The sequence below is a fragment of the Nycticebus coucang genome, chromosome 2 (assembly GCF_027406575.1).
Source record: "Nycticebus coucang isolate mNycCou1 chromosome 2, mNycCou1.pri, whole genome shotgun sequence".
Taxonomy (NCBI): domain Eukaryota; kingdom Metazoa; phylum Chordata; class Mammalia; order Primates; family Lorisidae; genus Nycticebus; species Nycticebus coucang.
In genome coordinates, this window is record NC_069781.1 from 2,606,521 (window position 1) to 2,628,128 (window position 21,608).

The 21,608-nt window shown below is 55.5% G+C and overlaps 1 protein-coding gene across 1 annotated transcript in view; it reads left to right on the forward strand.

Moving 5' to 3' along the window:
* ADAMTS13 (ADAM metallopeptidase with thrombospondin type 1 motif 13) overlaps nt 1-21,608 on the forward strand; it is a 28,287-nt gene that overhangs the window by 1,209 nt on the left and 5,470 nt on the right. The window contains exons 3-21 of the mRNA XM_053558283.1: nt 418-563; nt 3,037-3,120; nt 3,668-3,792; nt 3,879-4,025; nt 6,104-6,244; nt 6,791-6,947; nt 7,705-7,809; nt 8,877-9,025; nt 9,118-9,181; nt 12,802-12,928; nt 13,440-13,588; nt 13,923-14,043; nt 14,624-14,704; nt 15,708-15,889; nt 17,597-17,732; nt 17,812-17,941; nt 18,492-18,642; nt 19,240-19,360; nt 20,662-20,791. Of these exons, the coding sequence (XP_053414258.1) occupies nt 418-563; nt 3,037-3,120; nt 3,668-3,792; nt 3,879-4,025; nt 6,104-6,244; nt 6,791-6,947; nt 7,705-7,809; nt 8,877-9,025; nt 9,118-9,181; nt 12,802-12,928; nt 13,440-13,588; nt 13,923-14,043; nt 14,624-14,704; nt 15,708-15,889; nt 17,597-17,732; nt 17,812-17,941; nt 18,492-18,642; nt 19,240-19,360; nt 20,662-20,791 (2,446 nt within the window). The remainder of the gene's footprint in view (nt 1-417; nt 564-3,036; nt 3,121-3,667; nt 3,793-3,878; nt 4,026-6,103; nt 6,245-6,790; nt 6,948-7,704; nt 7,810-8,876; nt 9,026-9,117; nt 9,182-12,801; nt 12,929-13,439; nt 13,589-13,922; nt 14,044-14,623; nt 14,705-15,707; nt 15,890-17,596; nt 17,733-17,811; nt 17,942-18,491; nt 18,643-19,239; nt 19,361-20,661; nt 20,792-21,608) is intronic.

The following is a 21,608-nucleotide window of genomic DNA, read 5'->3' on the forward strand; positions in this document are numbered from 1 at the left end:
AGAACATTGCCTGGGGTCCTGATCAGGGCTCCCCAGGGAAGAGTACAGTGAGGGCAGCTGGCCCTACCTCCCACAGAGACCACAGAGGCCCCCCCCCTTTGTTTGCTTTCCTGCTAGGGTTCCTGGCATTACTCATGAAAACCTGTGCCCAGATGGGGGTTCCAGAGCTGCAAAGCCAGGGGGAAGGCTTGCCTTGCTGGGCTGATCTGAAGGACCATAGCCCGGTAGCCCCTTCCTAGGCCTTGACCTTTTGCAGGCCCTCAGCACTCAGTCACTAATGAGATGCTGGTTCTCCTGTGGGGTGAACACTCTTGACTTTAGAAGGCCATCCTCCCCAAACCCGCCCACCTCTGTCTTATTAGCTTGCCAGTACCTGCTTTCTAGAACCTCTACCCTCAGTGCTCTGCTCCCCTCCAGGCCATCCTTCCTCCCTTGGCCTCCAGAGATGGAGACGGGCTGTAGCAGGCACCCTGCACCTAGAACTGCTGGTGGCTGTGGGCCACGATGTCTACCAGGCTCACCAGGAGGACACGGAACGCTATGTGCTCACCAACCTCAACATTGTGAGTGCCCTGGCAGGGACTGGCCCCTAGGGTCAGTACTGGCCCTCACAGGGTGGTGCACGCAAGGTCTCTAGCAGGGCTGTGGGCTGTGCTCATGAATCTCTGGACACAGTGTCCCTGGGCCAGTGGGTTCAACACAGGTGTGCAGGCTTGGGGTGCAGGCCTGGGAGAGGGGAGGTGTGTGGTCTTCTGCTTCCATCCTCTTCTCCCTGCCTAGTTCCCTGGAGTGGAGGTGGGTGAGGTCCCGGAACCACTCTAAGCCCAGAGCTAACCCCCACCTTCTCACTATCTGGCCCCCTCCAGACTGGCCTCTTCCCTAGTGTCCTTTTGACCAAGGGAAGCTCAGCCAATCCTGCCCCAGCTAGCAGGGGTCTGCAGGCTGCCCATGCTCCGTCTGCGCCCGACCCTGCCCTCTTTTGGTCCTCTCATCCCCTACTGGGGGCACAGGGCAGATGGACAGTCCGAAGTCTAAACAGATGCTGCTGGCAAAGGACATGTCATCTTCCTGCTTTGTGGGCACTCAAAACTGTGGCCTGTTCTTCACTTGGGAGGTGGGGATGAGGGTGGCTGGGGAGCACTATTCCACTAACCATCATGTCAGAGAGAGAATAGCCCACAAGGGCAGAGATGCCTCCAGCACCTTAGCTATCAAGTGAGGAGGCACATGGCATGCCCTGGGCTGTGAGGTGTGTCCACAAAGGTTGAGGAGCTAATACAACTCAGGTCACGTTCATCAACCATGGTATAATGCTGCCAGACAGGACGAGAAGGAAATTACAAAGTTCATTCACTGGTGGCCGGGCATGTGGCTCAGGGAGGCCAAGGCAGGTGGATCGCTTGAGCTCATGGATTCAAGACTGGCCTGAGTGAGAGCGAGACCCTGTCTTTACTACAAACAGAAAAACTAGCTGGGTGTTGTGGTGGCACCTGTAGTCTCCCCTACTCGAGAGGTTGGGGCAAGAGGATTGCTTAAGCTCAGGAGTTTAAGGTTGCTGTGAGCTATGACACTACGGCACTCTACCCAGGATGACAGAGCAAGACTCTGTCTCAAAAAAAAAAGAAAAGAAAAGAAAAGAAAAATTAATTCACTGAAAGTTAAAAAAACAATTTTGACTAACTGAATTTTAGAAACGTTTAGGAGGTTAGTCTCAGCTGGTGGCTGTAGGCCCCAGGTTGGTCTGCTCTAGGGATGGGGAGTGGTGAAAGGAAAGCTGGTGGTGGCGAGGCCAGCAGTACCACTTGTCGGTAAGTTTCCCTGGAGGGTGTACCTGGTCCCAGCTACAGGCAGCTCCCCCGAGAATGTAGGATACCTAGTGCCACTTTGTTCCCAGTCTCAGGTCTTGGCACCTATTTTGGATAAAAGGAAAACTTCCCCTCTGTCCCACTCCCCTGTGTTAGAGCCTGGACCCTTCTGCCCGGGCTGTCCCTGTGTTTTCCCAGCCCCCTACCCCCTGCAGGGAGCCTGGGTCCCACGTGGCTCCTCCCATGCAGTCTCTCTGTCCCAGTCCCGAGTAGGACAGGGCTGCTTAGGTTTTCCGGCAACCCCTGGAGGGGGACGTTTTCTCTTCTCTTTGAGAAACATTTCCTCTAAGTCATTTAAAAGCTATTGTTTTCAAGCTTTGGGGTTCCCCTTCATTCTCAGATGCTGGAAGTCAGTGCTCCAGCCCACGCTCCTTCTGGTCCTGCCAGGTGCTGGCTGTGGCAGTCATAGCCCAATCACTAGCACCCACCCGTGCCAGGTACGTCACAGCTATGTTGGGCCTAAGTCTGCTGATAACCAGAAAAAGTCTTTATCTCCATTTGACATATGAGGAAACAGGCTCAGAGGCCAATTAGCAGGATTCTGAGCAGACAGCAAGGAAGTGGCAGAGTGTGGATTCGAACCCAGGGCATCCTCTCATATGGGTACCACATGTTATTTAGACGACAAGCTGGTACACCCCAAGCCAAATAGAGCATTCTAGGCAGATGGACGGAATGGGAGAAGTGAGGGAGAATGCATCTTAGAGAAGCACTCAATGAACATTTCAGCCCAGTGACAATCGCGTGTGCTCACATCCCCTTGTTTGGGGGTTTCTTCTTTTTCTTTTTTTTTTCGAGACAGAGTTTCACTCTGTTGCCCAGGCTAGACTGCTGTGGCATCAGCCTGGTTCACAGCAACCTCAGACTTCTGGGCTCAAGCAATCAATCCTGCCTCAGCCTCCGGAGAGGTGGGACTACAGGTGCCTGCCAATGACGCCCAGCTATGGGGCTATATTAGCTCCCCCTGAGCCGTCAGCTAGGGAGGACCAGCAGCACACCTGACTGTCCATGGCTGGCTCTCCACTCAATGACTAGCATTTTGGGTGGCTCCTCCACATGCTGATGGAGCATCCTGTCCAGCCCACCCGCTCTGGGGCCCCTGTAATCAGTAGCAGCCTGGGGCTGGCCATGCCCCCAGACAGGTTGCCTTTGTCTGTTTGTCCTTCCACAGGGGTCAGAACTGCTGAGGGACCCGTCCTTGGGGGCTCAGTTCCAAATGCACTTGGTGAAGATGGTCATCCTGAGGGACCCCCAGGTAGGCTTGGAGCTGGATTTCAGCACTCCACAGAGAGCTGAAACCTAGAGTCACCCTCTCTCTGTCCTCACTAACTTCTTCCCCTGGCTGCCCGGGAGCTACCTGGGTCATGGCGGGGCTCCAGCCCTCAGTCCACCTGGGTTTTATTTCATTTTATTTTGAGATAGAGTCTCACTTTGCCACTCTCAGTAGAGTGCCATGGTGTCACAGCTCACAGCTCACAGCAACCTCAAACTCTTGGGTTCAAGCGATTCTCTTGCCTCAGCCTCCCAAGTAGCTGGCTTGGCATCCACCACAACACACATCTATTTTTAGAGACAGGGTCTCCCTCTTGCTCAGGCTGATCTGGAACCTGTGAGTTCAGGGAATAATCACCATGGGCTTTAATCAGCATGGCTTTTAGACTGTCCTTCCCTGAGTCTCAGTTTCCTCATCTGTAACCTGGGATCATAATCGGATTCTTGTAAGTTCTTCCTGAAAAATGCATCAACGGCAGTTAGTACTGCACTTGGGTCCCCCAAACACAAGCTCTGTTATCGGCCCCCAGGATGCCCCCAACATCACAGCCAACATCACTTCATCTCTGAGGAGTGTCTGTGAGTGGAGCCGGACAATCAACCCCAAGGATGACAGGGCCCTTGGGCATGCTGACCTGGTCCTCTACATCACCAGGTATCAGGCAGTCTGTCCTATGGTGCTACCCACCCTCTGCAAAGCTGACCTTTGCACCACTCAGGTGACTTTCTTCTCTTGCTGAGGTTTGACCTGGAGTTGCCTGATGGTGACCGGCAGGTGCGGGGAGTCACCCAGCTGGGGGGTGTCTGCTCCCGCTCCTGGAGCTGCCTTATCACTGAGGACACTGGCTTTGACCTGGGGGTCACCATCGCTCATGAGATTGGGCACAGGTATGCAGCTGCCCGGGGCCCCCAGGATTGGGGCAGGCAAGGGCTCTTGCAGAGCCTGACAGAGGAGCCTGCATCTGGACCCCAGTGGAGTATGAAGGGCGTGTGGGGATTAGGACAGGGCATCTGATCCTTTTTGATTGCTGAATAATTAAAAGAAACTTCCTGCCTTCCAGAAAACAAGCAAAAGAAACAGCAATTAGAAAATACTTTTTATAGGGTGGCGCCTGTGGCTCAGTGAGCAGGGCGCGGGTCTCATATACCGAGGGTGGCGGGTTCAAACCCAGCCCCGGCCAAACTGCAACAAAAAAATAGCCAGGCGTTGTGGCAGGCGCCTGTAGTCCCAGCTTCTCGGGAGGCTGAGGCAGGAGAATCGCCTAAGCCCAGGAGTTGGAGGTTGCTGTGAGCTGTGTGACGCCACGGCACTCTACCGAGGGCAATAAAGTGAAACTCTGTCTCTACAAAGAGAAAAAAAAAAGAAAATACTTTTTATAGATTTCAAATCCCACTACTTAGAGATACATTTTAAATTTAATTTCAGTTTTCTTTACATGCACAATTCAATTTTTTATTTGTAAAAATCGGCATTATACTGTACATTGCTTTGTTACCTGCCTTATAATGTAACAATATATCCCAAACATTTCCTTAGGTCTTTCACTTTATTCAGTATGCCCATAATTTATTTATCTCCTCTTGTCGGATGTGTAGGTTTTTTCCAAATTTTTCCTGTTATGAACATAACGAATTCTTCTGGGCAAACCTTTTTTTTTTTTTTGTAGAGACAGAGTCTCACTGTACTGCCCTCGGGTAGAGTGCCGTGAGGTCACACTTCTCACAGCAACCTCTAACTCTTGGGCTTACGCGATTCTCTTGCCTCAGCCTCCCGAGCACCTGGGACTACAGGCACCCGCCACAACACCCGGCTATTTTTTTGTTGCAGTTTGGCTGGGGCTGGGTTTGAACCCGCCACCCTCGGCATATGGGGCCAGGGCCCTACTCATTGAGCCACAGGCGCCACCCATGGGCAAACCTTTGCTCCTATTTTCATTTACCTAGAGTGGCAGGTTTCTTTTCTTTTTGATTTTTCATGTTTTAATTATGAAAATAATATCCAATTGCAGTAAGAATTCAAACAGTACGAAGACTTTTTTTTTAAAGACTATTTTATTTTATTTTTTAATTATCATTATTGTTTTTTGAGACAGAGTCTCACCATGTTGCCCTGGGTAGAGTGCTGCGGTGTCACAGCTCACAGCAACCTAAACTCTTGGGCTTAAGCGATTCTCTTGCCTCAGCCTCCCAAGTAGCTGGGACTACAGGCGCCTGCCACAATGCCCAGTTTGTTTTTGGTTGTAGTTGCCATTGTTGTTTGGCAGGCTAGGGCTGGATTTGAACCTGTGAGCTCCGGTGTATGTGGTTGGTGCCCTAGCTGCTGAGCTACAGGTGCTGAGCTGACAGTACAAAATCTTCTGAAATAAAAAGTGAAAGCGCCCATCCTTTATGCCCACCAAGCCTTCTCAGCTGCACATGGGATTTCCAGGGGGTGCCTGGCAATTGGCGATCCCCCGCCCCCATCCCAATAGCAGCCCCCCATAAATTCTGGTGGCGACTTAAAAGCTCCCTTCTTACAGTGTGAAACCATTGCCTTAATGCCTAGGAATGGAAATAGTGGCCAAGAGCAGGCACATTTCCTCCAACTATTACACTATAGAATTTGCGCACCCCAGACTGTCACACACTCAACACACTGGTGTAAACTGCTCTTGGAGCAAAAAATCTGCCATCAGCAGTCTAGCAGGGCCCTTGCACCCCATTGCCACCTGTCCCCAAGACATACAACACCCTGTACTAATTGGGCTTCAACGTTTAAAAAGCCTTTTTATATTATCCAAAAGAGGTAGAAACCATCCTGCCAGGCCAGCACAACTCCCCAGCGAGAAACTGAGGCAGGCGACTGCGACTCGCTCCACCGGGTGAGCCCTGTTAGCTCAGGGGTCGACCCAGTGGGAAAACTCGCCCGTCTGCGACCCCGGGGCACCCCGACCCTGGCCACCCCTCAGAGCCACCTCCCGCTGCAGCTTAGGCCTGGAGCACGACGGCGCGCCCGGCAGCGACTGCGGCCCCGGCGGCCACGTAATGGCGTCTGGTGGCTCCGCGCGCGCCCACGGGGGCCTGGCCTGGTCCGCCTGCAGCCGCCGGCAGCTGCAGCACCTGCTCAGGTAGCGGCCCCCGCGGCCCCGCGCCCCTCTCCACTCCGCGCGCCCCACTGCTGTCCTTCACCCCACCCCTGCGCCCGCCTCCATCTTCCCACCCCGCGTCCACCCTTCCTTGCGCCCACCGCCACATGCTCGCCCACCCTTCCCTTCGTCCCTTCGCCTACTCCGTCCACTCGCATCCCACACCCTGCGTCCACACCCTCAATTATCTCCTTCCCTGCACGGGATTCCCCCTGTCCCACTCCGTTCCTGTGCCCACCCCTTAATTCGTCCTTACCCGGTGCCCTGCATCCACTCCCTCTCTCCCCGCAGACCTATCCCTCCAGCCCTCCCGCTCCTTACATCCACTACCCCATTCCCTTCTCTGCCCTCTGAGTCCCCCCTCATCGGCTCCAGTCCCTCGGATCCGCCCCTCCATCAGCTTGGCACCCACCTCCACCCGGTGACCGCCCCCAGGAGGCCACACCTCCCGCCCCACCCTCGCGCTCGCGGCTCCATTCCGCCCGTACGCGGCGTTGGTGCGCGGCGTGAGCACCTGCTTTGTCTCAGCGCAGGCCGGGCGCGCTGCCTGCGGGACCCTCCCGGGACTGAGCCCACCGTGCTCCCGGCGGAGGCGCAGCCTGGCCTCTACTACGGCGCCGATGAGCAGTGCCAGGTGGCCTTCGGGCCCGCGGCTGTGGCCTGCACCTTTGCCCGGGAGGACCTTGTGAGTTTGCCTGCAGCACGGGATGGCCATCTGCTCGGTCGCGCTGCCCCGCGACGGGTGCCAGGCTGCCAGGCGTGGCGAAGGCCCAGCTGGGGTGACTTGGTTTAATGCTCTTCCTCGTAGTTTGAACAAAAGCCTCCACATTTTTGTTTGACCAGGCCCCACAAATTATAATATGCAGCTGGCCCTTGTAGGACCTGTGCCCATGGACTTCTGGCTGAGTGAGGACACCAACCCTAACTAGTAACCAAGGACTTCTCACCATCAGGACCACAGTCCATGTGACTTCTCCCTGGAAGAAGTGGCTTCTATTTTTTTTTTTTTTTTTTTTTTTAAGACAGAGTCTCACTTACCTCTAACCCTTGGGTTTAAGCGATTCTCTTGCTTCACCCTCCCAAGTAGCTGGGACTACAGGCACCTATTACAATGGCTGGCTATTTTTTCGGTTGTAGTTGTCATTGTTGTTTGGCAGGCCAGGGCTGGATTTGAACCCACCAGCTCTGGTGTATGTGGCTGGTGCCCTACCTGCTGAGCTATAGGCGCCAAGCCAAAAACGTACCTTTTGGGAACGGTCTGGCCAGAGTCCCTGTTCCCAACAGATGGGTCAGCCGTGGGTTGTCCTCCCAAGCCAGCAGCACCCGTGGAGCAGCAAATTGGCTGTGTCAGTGTGTCCTGTGGTCTGGGAGGAACAGTTAGGGCTGAATGATGACCGACAAGCCCTGGGGGCTCTGAGCTGGCCACCTGTCCCCCCTTTTAGGACATGTGCCAGGCTCTCTCCTGCCACACAGACCCTCTGGACCGAAGCAGCTGCAGCCGACTCCTCATTCCTCTCCTGGACGGGACAGAGTGTGGTGTGGAGAAGGTCAGAGCAGAGAGTGAGCTCAGTTGAGAGAGTGCGTGTGTGTGTGTGTGTGCATCTGTGTGTGTGCGTGTTGCACACTCCTGCATCTTCCCACTGGTACCTCCAGCCATGCTGCCTTATTCCCAGGGTGAGAGTAGCTAGGAAGTAAGGGGCAGGTCAGAGAGCCCTGGAGCTGTTCCTGGTGACTCAGGCCAGGTCCAGAGAGGGGGCAGCAGGATGCCCCCGGTCTGATTGCACGCTCACCCCATCCTCTGCGGTGCCTGGAAGGCAGGGTGCTCTAGCTTGACAGGAAGTTCTCAGGGTCCTGCTCTGAGTCTGCCAAGACAGGTGGGAGGTTGGACGCTGCCTGCTGGACCCAGCGCTGCTGCTCTTGGCCTCCACACAGCTCCTGTCGGTGTTAACTGAACACCAGCTCCTGGACACCCTGCTGTACCTTGTTCCCTTCTCCCTAGCCCTGGAACTGGCTAGACATTGTGTTGTCACTTCCATTCTGCAGAGAAGGTTTTTTGCAAGTGACAGTGTGGCCTGAGCCTTCCATGCCTGGATGTCTACCTGTGCTGCCTTCCTGCCTCACTCTAGTCCTGGGCAGGGCCCCCTTCCCTCTGACTCAACCTGGCCAGACCTTCCCACTATCCTTTGGGCGGATGGTCTGACCTCTTATCCTTAGCACTTGTTCTTAAGGAGACTGCGTCTTGTGGGGTGCTTGTGTGCATGGAAATGCCTGTGGATGTGGAGTTCCTAGGGGTGGAGTCCCTCTGGGGGGCCTTGTGAATATGAGGTCTCTGAATGGGTGAGTCCCTTATATTCTGGGAGTCACTGAGTGTGCTGGGGTTCTTGTGTGTATGGGGGTTCCCTATGGGTGGAGGTCCCTATGTCTTGAGAGGGTACCCGTTTGTGCTGGGGGTCTTCATGTGTACTGGGGTTTCCTATGAGTGGGATCCCTATGCCTTGAGGGGATCTCTGTGTGTGCTGGTGTCCTCATGTGTACTGGGGGTCCCTATGGATGGAGTCCCCAGTGAGTTGACAGGTCCCTGAGGGTGGGAGACAATGCTGTCCTTGCCTTGCAGTGGTGCTCCAAGGGCCGCTGTCTCTCCCTGGCGGAGCTGGGCCTGGTGGCGGTGCATGGACGCTGGTCTAGCTGGGGCCCCCTAAGTCCTTGTTCTCGCTCCTGTGGAGGAGGTGTTGTCACACAAAGGCGGCGGTGTAACAACCCCAGGTACTGTTCAGAGTCAGGGAGGGTGGCCGCACCCTATTGCCCGGTTGGGGCAGCGGTCACCTTATACCTTCCCATCCTGTGGGCATTCACAGACCTGCCTTTGGGGGGCATGCATGTGTTGGTGCCGACCTGCAGGCAGAGATGTGCAACACTCAGGTAGGCTGGCTCTCTGGGGTGGGGTGGGGTGGGCACGAGGGAGGGGGCAGCTGCCAGTGCTGGGTCTTGGAGGAGCCAAAGGGCCAGGGTGACATCTGTGGCTTACACCGAGATGTGTCCCTTTTGAGAGAGACATTGAGTCCACAGTTGTATAAACCGTGATGGTCCTACTGAGGATAGCGGTGTCCTCCCCCTTCCCTGAGTGTGGTCTCTCCCTGCAGAGCATGGCTCTGAGGCTCTGTGCACTGTGGGACAACTGCACTTGATTCTTTATTTATACATTAAGGTGAAATTCACATTGCATAAAATCAATCATTTTCAAGTGGGTGACTCAGTAGCATTTAGTACTTTCACAATATTGTCCAACTACCACTCCTGCCTAGTTCTAAACATTTCCATCACTCCAAAGTAAAACCAAAGCAGGTAAGCCCCCCACACCCCACCCACTGGCAACTGTCAGTCTACTTTCTGGCCAGGCCCCCATGCCTGTGATTCCAGCAGTCTGGGAGGCTGAAGTGGGAGGATCACTTGAGCTTAGGAGTTTAAGACCAAGCTGAGCAAGAGGGAGACCCCATCCCTACTAAATAGAAAAACTAGCTGGGCTAATTGTGGCAGGTGCCTGTAGTCCCTGCTACTGGGGAGGCTGAGGTAGGAGGATCCCTTGAGCCCAGGAGTTGGAAATTGCTGTGAGCCAGGCTGAGACCCCTGTACTCCAGCCTGGGCTACACAGTGAAACTCTGTCTCAAAAACAAACAAACAAATAAAATCTACTTTCTGTCTCTGAGGATTTACCTATTTGGGATATTTCGTGTGGGTGGAACCAGATAACCCCTGGCCTTTGTCCTGGCTTTTTTCTTTTTTTTTTTTTTTTTTTGTAGAGACAGAGTCTCACTTTATGGCCCTCGGTAGAGGGCCATGGCCTCACACAGCTCACAGCAACCTCCAACTCCTGGGCTTAAGCGATTCTCTTGCCTCAGCCTCCCGAGTAGCTGGGACTACAGGCGCCCGCCACAACGCCCGGCTATTTTTTGGTTGCAGTTTGGCCGGGGCCGGGTTTGAACCCACCACCCTCGGTATATGGGGCCGGCGCCTTACCGACTGAGCCACAGGCGCCGCCCTGTCCTGGCTTTTTTCACACAGTGTTTTCAAGGTTTGCCCACGTTGTAGCCGGTGGCTGTGCTTGATTCTTCTCTGTGGCTGGATGATGTCCCATTGTGTGGACAGACCCAATTCTGATAGACATCAGTCCTCTACTGATAGACATTTGGGCTGGTTCTACCTCTTAGCTACCAAGAGGTTGTATTATACTAAAAGGTGTGCAAATAGTTGCTATGAACATGTATGTGTTTGCGTCCCTGTTTTGAGTTCGTTTGGTAATACGCCCCAGAGTAGAATTGTTGGATCATATAGTAATGCTATGTTTAAGGTTTTCAGGAACTAACAAACCATTTTCCACAGCATCTGAGCTATTTTGCATTTCCACCAGCAATGCACAAGGTTTCTGGTTTTTCCACTAACCCTCCACGACACTTGTTTTGTTTTCCTCCCCTCCCCTCCCGTCTCCTCCCGTCCCCTCCTGTCTCCTTCCCTCCCCTCCCCTCCTCTCCTTTTAGACGGAGTCTCACTTGGTCAACCTTGGTAGAGTGCTGTGGCGTCATAGCTGACAGCAACCTCCAACTCTCGCGCTTAGGCAATCTTCTTGCCTCAGCTTCCCAAGTAAATGGGACGACAGGCACCTGCCACAACGCCTGGCTATTTTTTTTTAGTGATGGGGTCTCGTTCTTGTTCAGGCTGGTCTCAAACTTGTGAGCTTGGGCAATCCACCCACCTTGGCCTCCCAAGTGCTGGGATTACAGGCATGAGCCACCGTACCCAGCCTTCTTATTTATTTTATTTTTTTGTGACAGAGTCTCACTATGTTGCCCTTGGTAGAGTGCTGTGGTATCGTAGCTCACAGTAACCTCAAGCTCTTGGGTTTAAGTGATTCTTTTGCCTCAGCCTCCCAAGTAGCTGGGACTACAGGTGCCTGCCACAATGCCCGGTTATTTTTTGGTTGTACTTGTCATTGTTGTTTGGCAGGCCAGGGCTGGGTTCGAACCCACCAGTTCTGGTGTATGTGGCTGGCGCCTTAGCTGTTCAGCTACAGGCACAGAGCCTTTTTTTTTTTGAGACACAGTCTCCCTCTGCCACCCTGGGTAGAGTGTCATGGCTTCATAGCTCACAGCAACCTCGAACTCTTGGGATCAGGCAGTCCTCCAGTCTCAGCCTCCCAAGTAGCTGGGACTAGAAGTACCTGCCATAACATCTGGCTATTTTTCTATTTTTATTTATTTATTTATTTATTTTTTTGAGACAGAGCCTCAAGCTGTCACCCTGGGTAGAGTGTTGTGGCATCATAGCTCGCAGCAGCCTCCAACTCCTGGGCTTAAGCAATATTCTTGCCTCAGCCTCCCAAGTAGCTGGGACTACATGCGTCTGCCACAATGCCTGGCTATTTTTTGGTTGTAGTTGTCATTGTTGTTTGGCAGGCCTGGGCTGGATTTGAACCCACCAGCTCTGGTGTATGTGGTTGGCGCCTTAGCCGTTTGAGCTACAGGTGGTGAGCCTAGTTTTTCTATTTTTAGTAAAGATGGGGTCTCACTTTGCTCAGTCTGGTCTCAAACTATTTTTTCTTTTCTTTTCTTTCTTTCGAGTCTCACTATGTTGCCTCGGTAGAGTGCCACAGCTCACAGCAATCTCAAACTCTTGGGTTTAAGTGATTCTCTTGCCTCAGCCTCCCAAGTAGCTGGGGCTACAGGTGCCTGCCACAATGCCTGGCTATTTTTTTCTTGTAGTTATCATTGTTGTTTAGCAGTCCCAGGCCAGGTTTAAATCTGCCAGCCCTGGTGTATGTGGCCAGCGCTGAGCCAGGTCTCAAACTCTGAGCTGAGGTCATTCCCCCTACCCCATCTCAGCCTCCCACAGTGGTAGGATTACAGGTGTGAACCACTGCATCAAGGCTGTTTTTCATTTTTGGGCCCTGGCCATCCCTGTGGTGTGAAGTGGTAGAATGCTGCTTTTCTACCTTGAGTTAAAATCTCTCTCCTGCTTTGGATGGCCCTGGGTGTGGGTTTGGCCCTGGTTGTGGACAGTTCTGCATATGATGAGATCCTCCCTGTCCTCCCCCTCCAGGCAAACACCCAGGGCCTCCCTAGACGTCAAGGGGAGGGTTTTCGACTGGTGCATGGGGTGGCAGGACTTCCCGGCTGGCCACCGGGGTTGGAGTCTCCATCCAGCAGGGCAAGTCCGATTATTTTTCCTTTGGTGCCCACTTGGCCACTCAGCTCAGGACAAAGCTGTCTGCCCCTGACCATGTACACCCACATAGTGAATATGCACCATAATCCTGGTTTCCCAAGTTCAGGCCTGGGAAGCCTTCTAGGCTTTCTTCTTTATCACTGCCCTGCATCCTTTACAAATTCTTTGGCGTTTTCATGCCAGCGGAGAGAGGCTGGCTCTCTTATCACCCAGCTCACAGCAGAGAACTCCTATGCTTCAGACTTGCCATGCTATCTCCCAGTGACAAGGACCCCCTGCCCTTGACTCCCTCCTGTGCCTGTCCTCTGCCTCTTTCCGGCCAGGCCTGCAATAAGACTCAGCTGGAGTTCATGTCTGAGCAGTGCGCTGAGACGGATGACCAGCCACTGTACCTCTCGCCGGGCAGCAGGTCCTTCTACCGCTGGGGTGCTGCAGCCCAGCACAGTCAAGGTGGGGCCTGTGGTGGATGGGGTTGGGCGGCTCAAGGGAGCCAGGCCATGAGGTCCTCGGGCAGGCCGAGCTGCTGGGGGGCTGCCCATCACTTTGGTGGTGGTCAGAGCAGAGCTCGGGCTCAAGCTCTGGTGTCCCACAGACCATGAATGACCCACTATCATGGCAATGAGGTCCCATGTGTGAAAGGGACAGGATAGCAGTGTCTCCTTTCTGGGTAGCTGGAAGAATGCAAGGAGATAATGGAGGCAAAATGCTGAAGGCGTTCCTTGGCTCATAATTCAATAATGTTAGTTATTAGGTTGTGATCGTGATTATTCTCTAGGAGGCAGGAAAGGGATGGTTGGGGGAATAGAAACCATTGCCCCAAATGCAAAGGACCGAAGGGGGCTGGTGGGTGAGAGGGCCCACTTGAGCCAGGCCTGGCAGGTCAGCTGAGCAGGCCCTTGCTGGGGTCTCCCCAGTCCTCTCTGCCTATTCTCAGGAGCTCTTACCCACTATGTCCTCTCAGGGGACGCTCAGTGCAGACACATGTGCCGGGCCATTGGGGAGAACTTCATTGTAAGGCGTGGAGATAGCTTCATGGATGGAACCCGGTGTGTGCCACCCAGCCCACAGGAGAATGGGGCGCTGAGCCTGTGCGTGTCGGGAAGCTGCCGGGTAGGCATGCATGGAAGTGGCCCCAAGGCCTGCCTGTCCTATCTGAAGGCTCCTGGGGTGGGTCTGGGAGTGCTGGCCCCAACAGAGCTGCAGCAGGGTCTGCGGGGGCATGGAGCAGGGGAGAATGGCCGGCCTCTGCGTCAGTGGGTTAAGGGCGGCACTGCACCCTAGGCGAGTCATCAGAGCCCCTTCAGCTCTCTTCCTGTGTGGAAGTTGCACGCTGCAGAAGTGTCACCAGTTGGTTGTATGTGTCCCAGAGCTCTGAGCTGGCAGGGCTGGGTGCTGTGGAGGCCAGCATTCCTTGAGGACATGGCCCTGCCCTCCCTCTGCACAGACATTTGGCTGTGATGGCAGGATGGACTCACAGCTGGTGTGGGACGTGTGCCAGGTGTGTGGAGGCGACAACAGCACTTGCAGCCCACAGAATGGCTCTTTCACGGATGGGAGAGCCAAAGGTAGGGGCCTTCCTCAGGTAGAGGACTGGGCCACCCGGAGCCTCGGGCAGGGCAGCTCAGCCAGTCTCAGCCTCTGCTTCCTCCTTTCTGCCCCCTTCTGTAACAGGCTAATTTTGGGGACGGGGCCACTGCTGGGAAGTGTGGAGCCTTGGTAATAGTCGCTCCCTGTAGCCGTGATGCAGAAAGAACAAGGACCCTGTGCAGTTTGTGTTGGCTAAGCCTCCTCCCCCCGTCAGCATGCTCTAGCAGGGACTCACATAGACTGGAGGGATGTCACACTCGGAAAACTCTTGACTTTGATTATTTATAAGAGGTTGGGAACCATTTTGAGACGCCAGTGCTCTGATGGTCAGCAGAGGACGCGAGCCTTGCCACCTTCTGGTGTGCCCCACTGTGAACTCCAGCAAGGCCATGGAGCCCTGGCAGGTGGCCTTCCAGCCTGATTTTGGTTGCCCCTGGTGACAGGGGCTTCACTGCCCCATGGCATTGTTGGCTTTCCTCTGTCCAGCTGCAGGGAGCTCCCTGGGGCTGTGACACAGTGACTGTGAGGCCCATGAATCTCTCCTTTACTTCTTCCTAGAATATGTCACATTTCTGACGGTCACTCCCAACCTGACCAGTGTGTACATTGCCAACCACAGGCCTCTCTTCTCACACTTGGGTGAGTTTACTGGATGATGTCATCCACCCAGCTTGAGCCAGTCTATTAAGGGGGCATAGGCCCCAAGGTGACCTCACTTTTCATCCCAGCAGTAAATTCAAGGCATTTTCTAGACCCTCGCAGGTGTATAATTGACTTGGAAGACTCCCAGTACTCACTGGGAGCTGTCACACCATGGTCACACTTAGTACAGGCAAGGATTCAGGTTAAAACCTGCAGAGGGAAGAGGCGCCTAGGCACTGACTGGTAGGGGTCCAAGCATGCAGCCTCCAGGTCTCAGGGACCTGGCACCCTTTCAGCATCAGAGGGTGACCACACACACAGAGTACCACTAGCCCAGGACGGTCACCCAGGCTTTATCACATAGACGTGATTGACTGATTGATTGATGGCTCACATGCCAAATCGCAGCCACTAGGTGACCCTCCCTGAATCACGAAGTCAGTCTTCTAGCAGGGCCAGCCCCACCCAAAGCTTTGGCATGGCCAACTCCTCCGTAAACAAAGACACTCCTTTCTGCCGTGATCTGTGTTTCCTCTCAGAGGCCAATGGCAGGGACCAGATCTCTCTTTGGGCAAGGTCATAGTGAGTCTGTACTTCTAGAGTGTGCCTCCCCCTGACCTTTGGATCTTTGGTTGGGGACACTTGCCTGGGGGTCCTTGAGCCCCATACCTGTCAGCTCTGTGTGTCAGTTCTGCATCTGTTGGGGGAACAGGTCGTAGCACTCGCTGGCTTCTGGAAAGAGGCTCAGGGCCCCAGATGAATTTTTTTGGGGTCAGATGCATGAGGTTCTCAGGAGGAGTGGGAGCCCTGGGGAGGACAGTCACCAACTTGTCCATGAGGATTCTGTCCTGTCTGCCGAAGGCCCTCCTTGCTTGGCCCTGCTGTCAGCTCCACCCCTGCCTTAGCCTGGGGTGTCCTCTGTGAAAGGGTGGCCGTGGCTTCCTGCAGGTGTGAGGGGGTCGGTGCTCGCATCCATGGACTAAGGGCCTGTTCCCTGCAGCGGTGAAGGTTGGAGACCGCTATATCGTGGCTGGGAAGGCAAGCATCTCCCCCAGCACCACCTTCCCCTCCGTCCTGGAGGATGGCAGAGTTGAGTACAGGGTGACCCTCACCGAGGACCGGCTGCCCCGCCTTGAGGAGATCCATATCCGGGGACCCCTCCAGGAGGCCGTGGAGATCCAGGTCACCAGAAGGGCCGGGGGTGGGAGCTGGCGGGGGCCCTCCTAGTGCCTATGACTGCCCATTTGTCCATCTCTTCGTTCACTGACATAGTCATTCATTCAGCAGTCACTTAGGGGTCATTCAGTCAGGGTCACTTACACATGAATAGTGGGTTCTATGATGGAAAACTGCAGTGATGAATAGAAAAGGGGGCCTGTGCCCAGCACCTGCGGGAGAAGGCCTTGGGGGTGTGGGAGTGGGTAAGACTCCCACTAGGGAGCAGTGCTTGTGATGGGTGGGGGCCTGGAAGGGTCTTACCTTGGCGGGCTGTGCACAGAGTGATGAGTGGATGCCTGTGCTTAGGGTGCAGGGGCAGTCCTGGTGCAGAACAAGCTTGGGTGGGTGTTGGCTCCTGCTGTTTCTCAACTGGGTGTGTCCTTAGTGACGTGCCCACCTGTGTGTGTCTGCATCTGTGTGTCCACCTGTGCTTTGCTGAGGAAGCACTTGGAGGGGTGGACAGGGATCGTGCAGGCTGAGGTAGCCCTGAGCACCTCTGGGCTCCAAGGCCCTGGGTGGGGGGGTCCCAGGCTCCAGGGCCCCTACCGACTCTGCTCTAGCAGCCTTCTGCCCCCAGCTGGCAGAGGCAGTTGGGCCCCAAAGTGGGCAGGCCAGGCTAGGGCAGGCCCCTGCCTTCCCATCAGGCTCAGCCTACCCACCTCCCCGTGCTGGGAACACTGTACCCAGATGTGGCTGCCGCGTGGCTCTGCCTGTGTCCTCCTCAGTGCATATCAGAGACCTGGTCCCCTCTTAGACCTGCTGAATCAGGACTCCCCATGGGGGGCTAAGAAGCCCTATTTTAAGCAACAGAGGCCTGTGGTGGGTGGCCAGAGGTAGACATCTTGGGGGCGGGTTTTGTTTTAATTAATTTATTTTTTTTTTTGAGAGAGAGCCTCAAGCTGTTGCCCTGGGTAGAGTGCTGTGGCATCATAGCTCGCAGCAACCTCCAACTCCTGGGCTCAAGCCAGTCTTCTGTCTCTGCCTCCCATGTAGCTGGGACTACAGGCGCCCACCACAACGCCTGGCTATTTTTTGGTTGCAGCCATTATTGTTGTTTGGCGGGCCCAGGCTGGATTCGAACCCACCAGCTCAGGTGTATGTGGCTGGCGCCTTAGCCGCTTGAGCCACAGGTGCCGAGCCAGTGGTGGTGGGGGGGGGCGGGTTTTGAATGTCATCTCTTGCTGGGCTCTGGCCTTCCTGGCCCCTTTCTTGGGCTGGTCTTGGGCACAGGACCCAGTTACCTTCCTGAAGCAGGAATAGGCCCAGGCACCTGATGAAACCTGGTGCTCTCAGGGCCAAGCCCAGGGCTCCAGCCAGCTGGACCACCCCTGCCTCCTGCCTCTGCCCTTTGCTCTCATAGAGCACCTCTGCAACTTGCCCCTGTTAGGGACACTTCTCCATGCTCCCCAAATACCCTACCCCTTAACTGACAAATTGTTTGGTAATTACCTGCCCTGTACCCACCCCAGCCCACTAAGAACTCCTTGAGGCTCAGTGTCCTGTCCACTGTGCTGTCCCCAGAGCCCAGTATAGATCAATGTTGGTGATTCTTTGTTGGACAAAAGAATAGAGATATGGAGGAAGGAAAGCCTAGAGGCTTCCAGGGGGAGGTGGCCGTGACAGTGACCCTCAGGTTGCCCCCTGAACAGAGCTCTCCATCTGTCTATACAGGTTTATAGAAAATACAATGAGGAGTATGGTGACCTTACCCGCCCAGACATTGCCTTCTCCTACTTCCAGCCTAAGCCACAGCACGGCTGGGCGTGGGCTGCCATGCATGGGCCCTGCTCGGTGAGCTGTGGGGCAGGTGAGGCCTGGGGAAGGCTGGTCTGCAGCATGGCTTGCCCCTGCATGGAGGTGGCCTAGCCCTCCCTCATCCCTCCCAGGTCTGCGCTGGGTGACGTACAGCTGCCTGGACCAGGCCAGGAAGGAGCAGGTGGAGGCCGCCTTGTGCCAAGGGAGCCCGCAGCCACCAGCATGGTCAGAGGCCTGTGTCAACGAGCCCTGCCCCCCATAGTAAGTGTGGTGTGTTTTTGTGGCTCCCAGGTGGAGGAGTGTCAGCTGGGGCCACTGGGCTGTAGGGTGAGATTGGGGGGTTAGACTACAGTGGCCCACACATGAGTCTGGGCCCCTTTTCCCCTCTCTTGTCCATGGCAGACAGAGCAGCTGAGGCCTGATGCAGCCTCAGAATCCTTCTCAGCACAGCACTGCAGGCAGCTTCCCTGCCCAGCACCCCCCCAGCCCCCCCGCTGTGGTGCAGGACCCTATGGTCACCTGGGAGGGGACAGGGGGTAGGGGGCTCTGTCCCACTGTACCCTGGGCACCAGTCACAGTACCTGGCTATGAGCAGAGAGTACTGTTGAGTGGAAACCCAAAGGCTAATGAATGAAGCAGTTAATCCAGCCCTGCTTCTGGGGGAGACCCTGGGCTTTGCTTCTTTGTGGGGCCCTCCTTGGGCTCCAGGACGCTGGGGAGCAGATCTGCTGCCTCCTCCTCCAGGAGATGGGCTGCACCGGCAGTTGGGTGGCCACAGCATGGCCTGATGACAGTCCTGGGTTGTCCTCAGCAGGAAGATGTCAGACCCTGGCCCATGTGTGTCAGCCAGTGGAGCAGGCCTGGCCTCGAAGAACATGACATGTGTGCAGAGGCCGGATGGCTTGGAGGCTCCAGCGACTGCAGGGCCCAGCTCCGTAGGAGAGAAGGCACCTGTTTTTGAGGTGAGTGCTCTGGGCATGAGGGTGGCTGGGTCCTTCCCTGGCAGCGAGAAGGGGGGCACCAGCTGCCACTGTCCTCCAGGCCAGAGTGAAGATAGCATGCTTGTGCAGGCTGCTGTCTGAAGGCCCCTGTCAGAGGGCAAACTTAAAGACACAGTGCTCCTGGGATGCTCTCTTCACCCTGTAAGCCCGGCTAAGGGGCTACAGACCCTCCTGGAAGCCTCTGAGGAAGAATTTAATTCAGCTGCTGCTGAAAGAAATGCTGCCATGCTTTTGCCTGGTCTGGGGGCTGAGGGCAGAGTGGCCTTGCTTCTAGGCCAGGGGGCTGGCCAGCCCTCACCCTGCATGGCTGGTGGGTGTGGCAGGGCTGGCCTCCTGATCACTGCTCTCAGCCCCAGCTCACGGGGCTAGGGGGCTACTCATGTCGATTAGAAGCCTGCACAGGCCACAGTGGGGCATGTGGTGAGGACATCCACTTGGGGCCCACGAGTCGAGTCCTGTGCCACTTCCCGCTCTCTCCTGTCAAGATCAGGAGATGGGGTGTGGGGTGCTCAGAGGTCTAGAGGTATCCCCCACCCACCCCCTGCTGTCTCCCCACAGCCAGCTGCCAGCTCTCCAGGGAAAGAGGCCCCTTCCCCAGCAGGTGGTGCCAGACAAGGGGCTGGTGCTACACACGTGTGGACCCCTCTGGTGGGGCCGTGCTCTGTCTCCTGCGGGCGAGGTGAGGGCCCTCATTCATTGTTAACTCTCTTATCTACATGCATTTTGCCTAGTTCTGAAAAGCATTCACGGACATAAGAGCAGGCGATAATAGGGAGCCTGGCAGCCACGTTACATGTGCCATTGAGTGGCTGAAAAGATGACATGGTAACACTGGACAGGGCTGGCACCAAGGGAGCGTCCCTCATGGCCCAGCAGGGCTGTGGTAGGTGGCCCCAAACTGACCACATCAGCGCTAAGATACACAGTGTCCTTTGTTTCTCCAATTTGTTTTTTGAGGTACAGTCTTACTCTGTCACCCTAGCTAGAGTGCCGTGGCATCACCCTAGCTCACTGCAGCCTCAAACCCCTGGGCTCAGGCGACCCTCCCTCTTTAGCCTCCCGAGTAGCTGGGACCACGCCTGCCACATTTTAGCTGTCGTAAGCATGGCTGTACAAGTGCTGGTTTGCCTTCCTGCTTGCATTTTTTTTGTAGAGACAGAGTCTCACTTTATGGCCCTTGGTAGAGTGCCGTGGCCTCACACAGCTCACAGCAACCTCCAGCTCCTGGGCTTAAGTGATTCTCTTGCCTCAGCCTCCCGAGTAGCTGGGACTACAGGCGCCCGCCACAGCACCCAGCTATTTTTTTGTTGCAGTTTGGCTGGGGCTGGGTTTGAACCCGCCACCCTCGGCATACGGGCTGGCGCCCTACTCACTGAGCCACAGGCACCGCCCTGCAGTTTTGTTGTTCAGTCAGCATTCCCAGCTTGGATGATTCTCTGAGGTCTACACCCAGAGACGCCCTTGTGGCAGCTCTGTGCGGTGTCCGAGGTGCTGCTGGCTCCTTTCCACACGGCAGCCCCACCTCAGCACACAGGGCTTCTGTCTCCATGTCCTCGCTGAGTTGCTGCTCCCGGTGGTTTTGATGGCAGCATCCTCATGGCTGCTTTGAGAAGAGGTGCAGTGTTCACTGACACCTGCCTACTTGCTCAGCAGAGCTTTAACCTCTTTAGAACAGAGACCAAAAAGAGCTTTTTGTGAGGATGCTCCTCAAGGAAAGATTTGAGGAAACTGGCCTTAACCATGTCTTTATAATGAGCGCAGTAGAAGATTTTCATGTAGTGATTCCTATAATGCCTCTCAGTCAACAGCAGCTACCTCTTCTCCAGCACCTGCTGCATGCCAGACTCCTCGTACCCCTCATCAAATCTTTAGACTGTGCAAACCCACACACCCTACCAGCTACAGCTTTCCAGAATGCCAGGGCCTGTGGTCGGCTGAGCCCACTCCTTGGGGTGTGGGTGTCCCTACTTCTCTCTGCAGGCCTGATGGAGCTGTGGTTCCTGTGCACGGACTCTGCCCTCAGGTTACCTGTGGAGGAGGCGCTGTGTGACCTAGCAGGGAAGCCTGGGAGCCGGTGGACGGTCTGCCAGGCTGACCCATGCCCTGCCCAGTGAGTGGGGGCAGCCAGGCTGTGCAAAGTGAGGGAGAGCCTCCTAAGGGGTACTGGCCTTCTCCCTGCAGGTGGGAGACTCAGGCCTCAGCACCATGCCTGCGGGGTGGGGGGTGCCACTAGCTGTGTGTTACCCTGTCCCTCTGCCTCATTCTACATGCTGGTCAGTGGCCCAACCCAGCCCCCTGGAGAACTTACAGGCCGGAGTGCTCCCCTTCCCAAGGAGACAGGTGGTCCTAGGTCTGTGTCCTGGCATGGCCCTCATCTTCAAGCCCACCCTCTTGACCCTGTGTCCTCACCTGCAGGAGTGGGTCATATTGGTGCCCCTGGAAGGCCGTGAGCACGACGGGTTCAGTGAAGTGACCCTGCGACAGGAGATTGGGGGTGTTGTGGGCCACATGGCTAATGGGATGTTTATATACCACCTTCTCTTTACCAAGTCTGCCCAGGCACAGCAGAGGACAGGGCAGACGAATGTGTCTGGCTCCTGGAGCTGACCCCAGGGCAGAGTGGAGACGGACAATTGTTAGACAGACAGTGGAGCACAGTTCGACTAATGGTGTTTGGAGCAATGGAGGGTGGTGCTGTTGGCAGTGTAGCTAGAGCCAGCTCTGAGGGTCCTGGGCGCCCTAACCCCCCACTGCCTTTCTGACCCAACGTCTGCTGTTGGCCCGCAGCTTCCCTTTCTGCAAATGGATTAGTCTGAATGTCCTTTGTCCTCTGTGCTGAGCCTCTCAGTAGGGGCAGAAGTGGGACCTGCAGGGGGAGCCCTTCCTCTGGCCCTTCCTGGCCTCCTGTCTCTTCGTGGTCTTGGGAA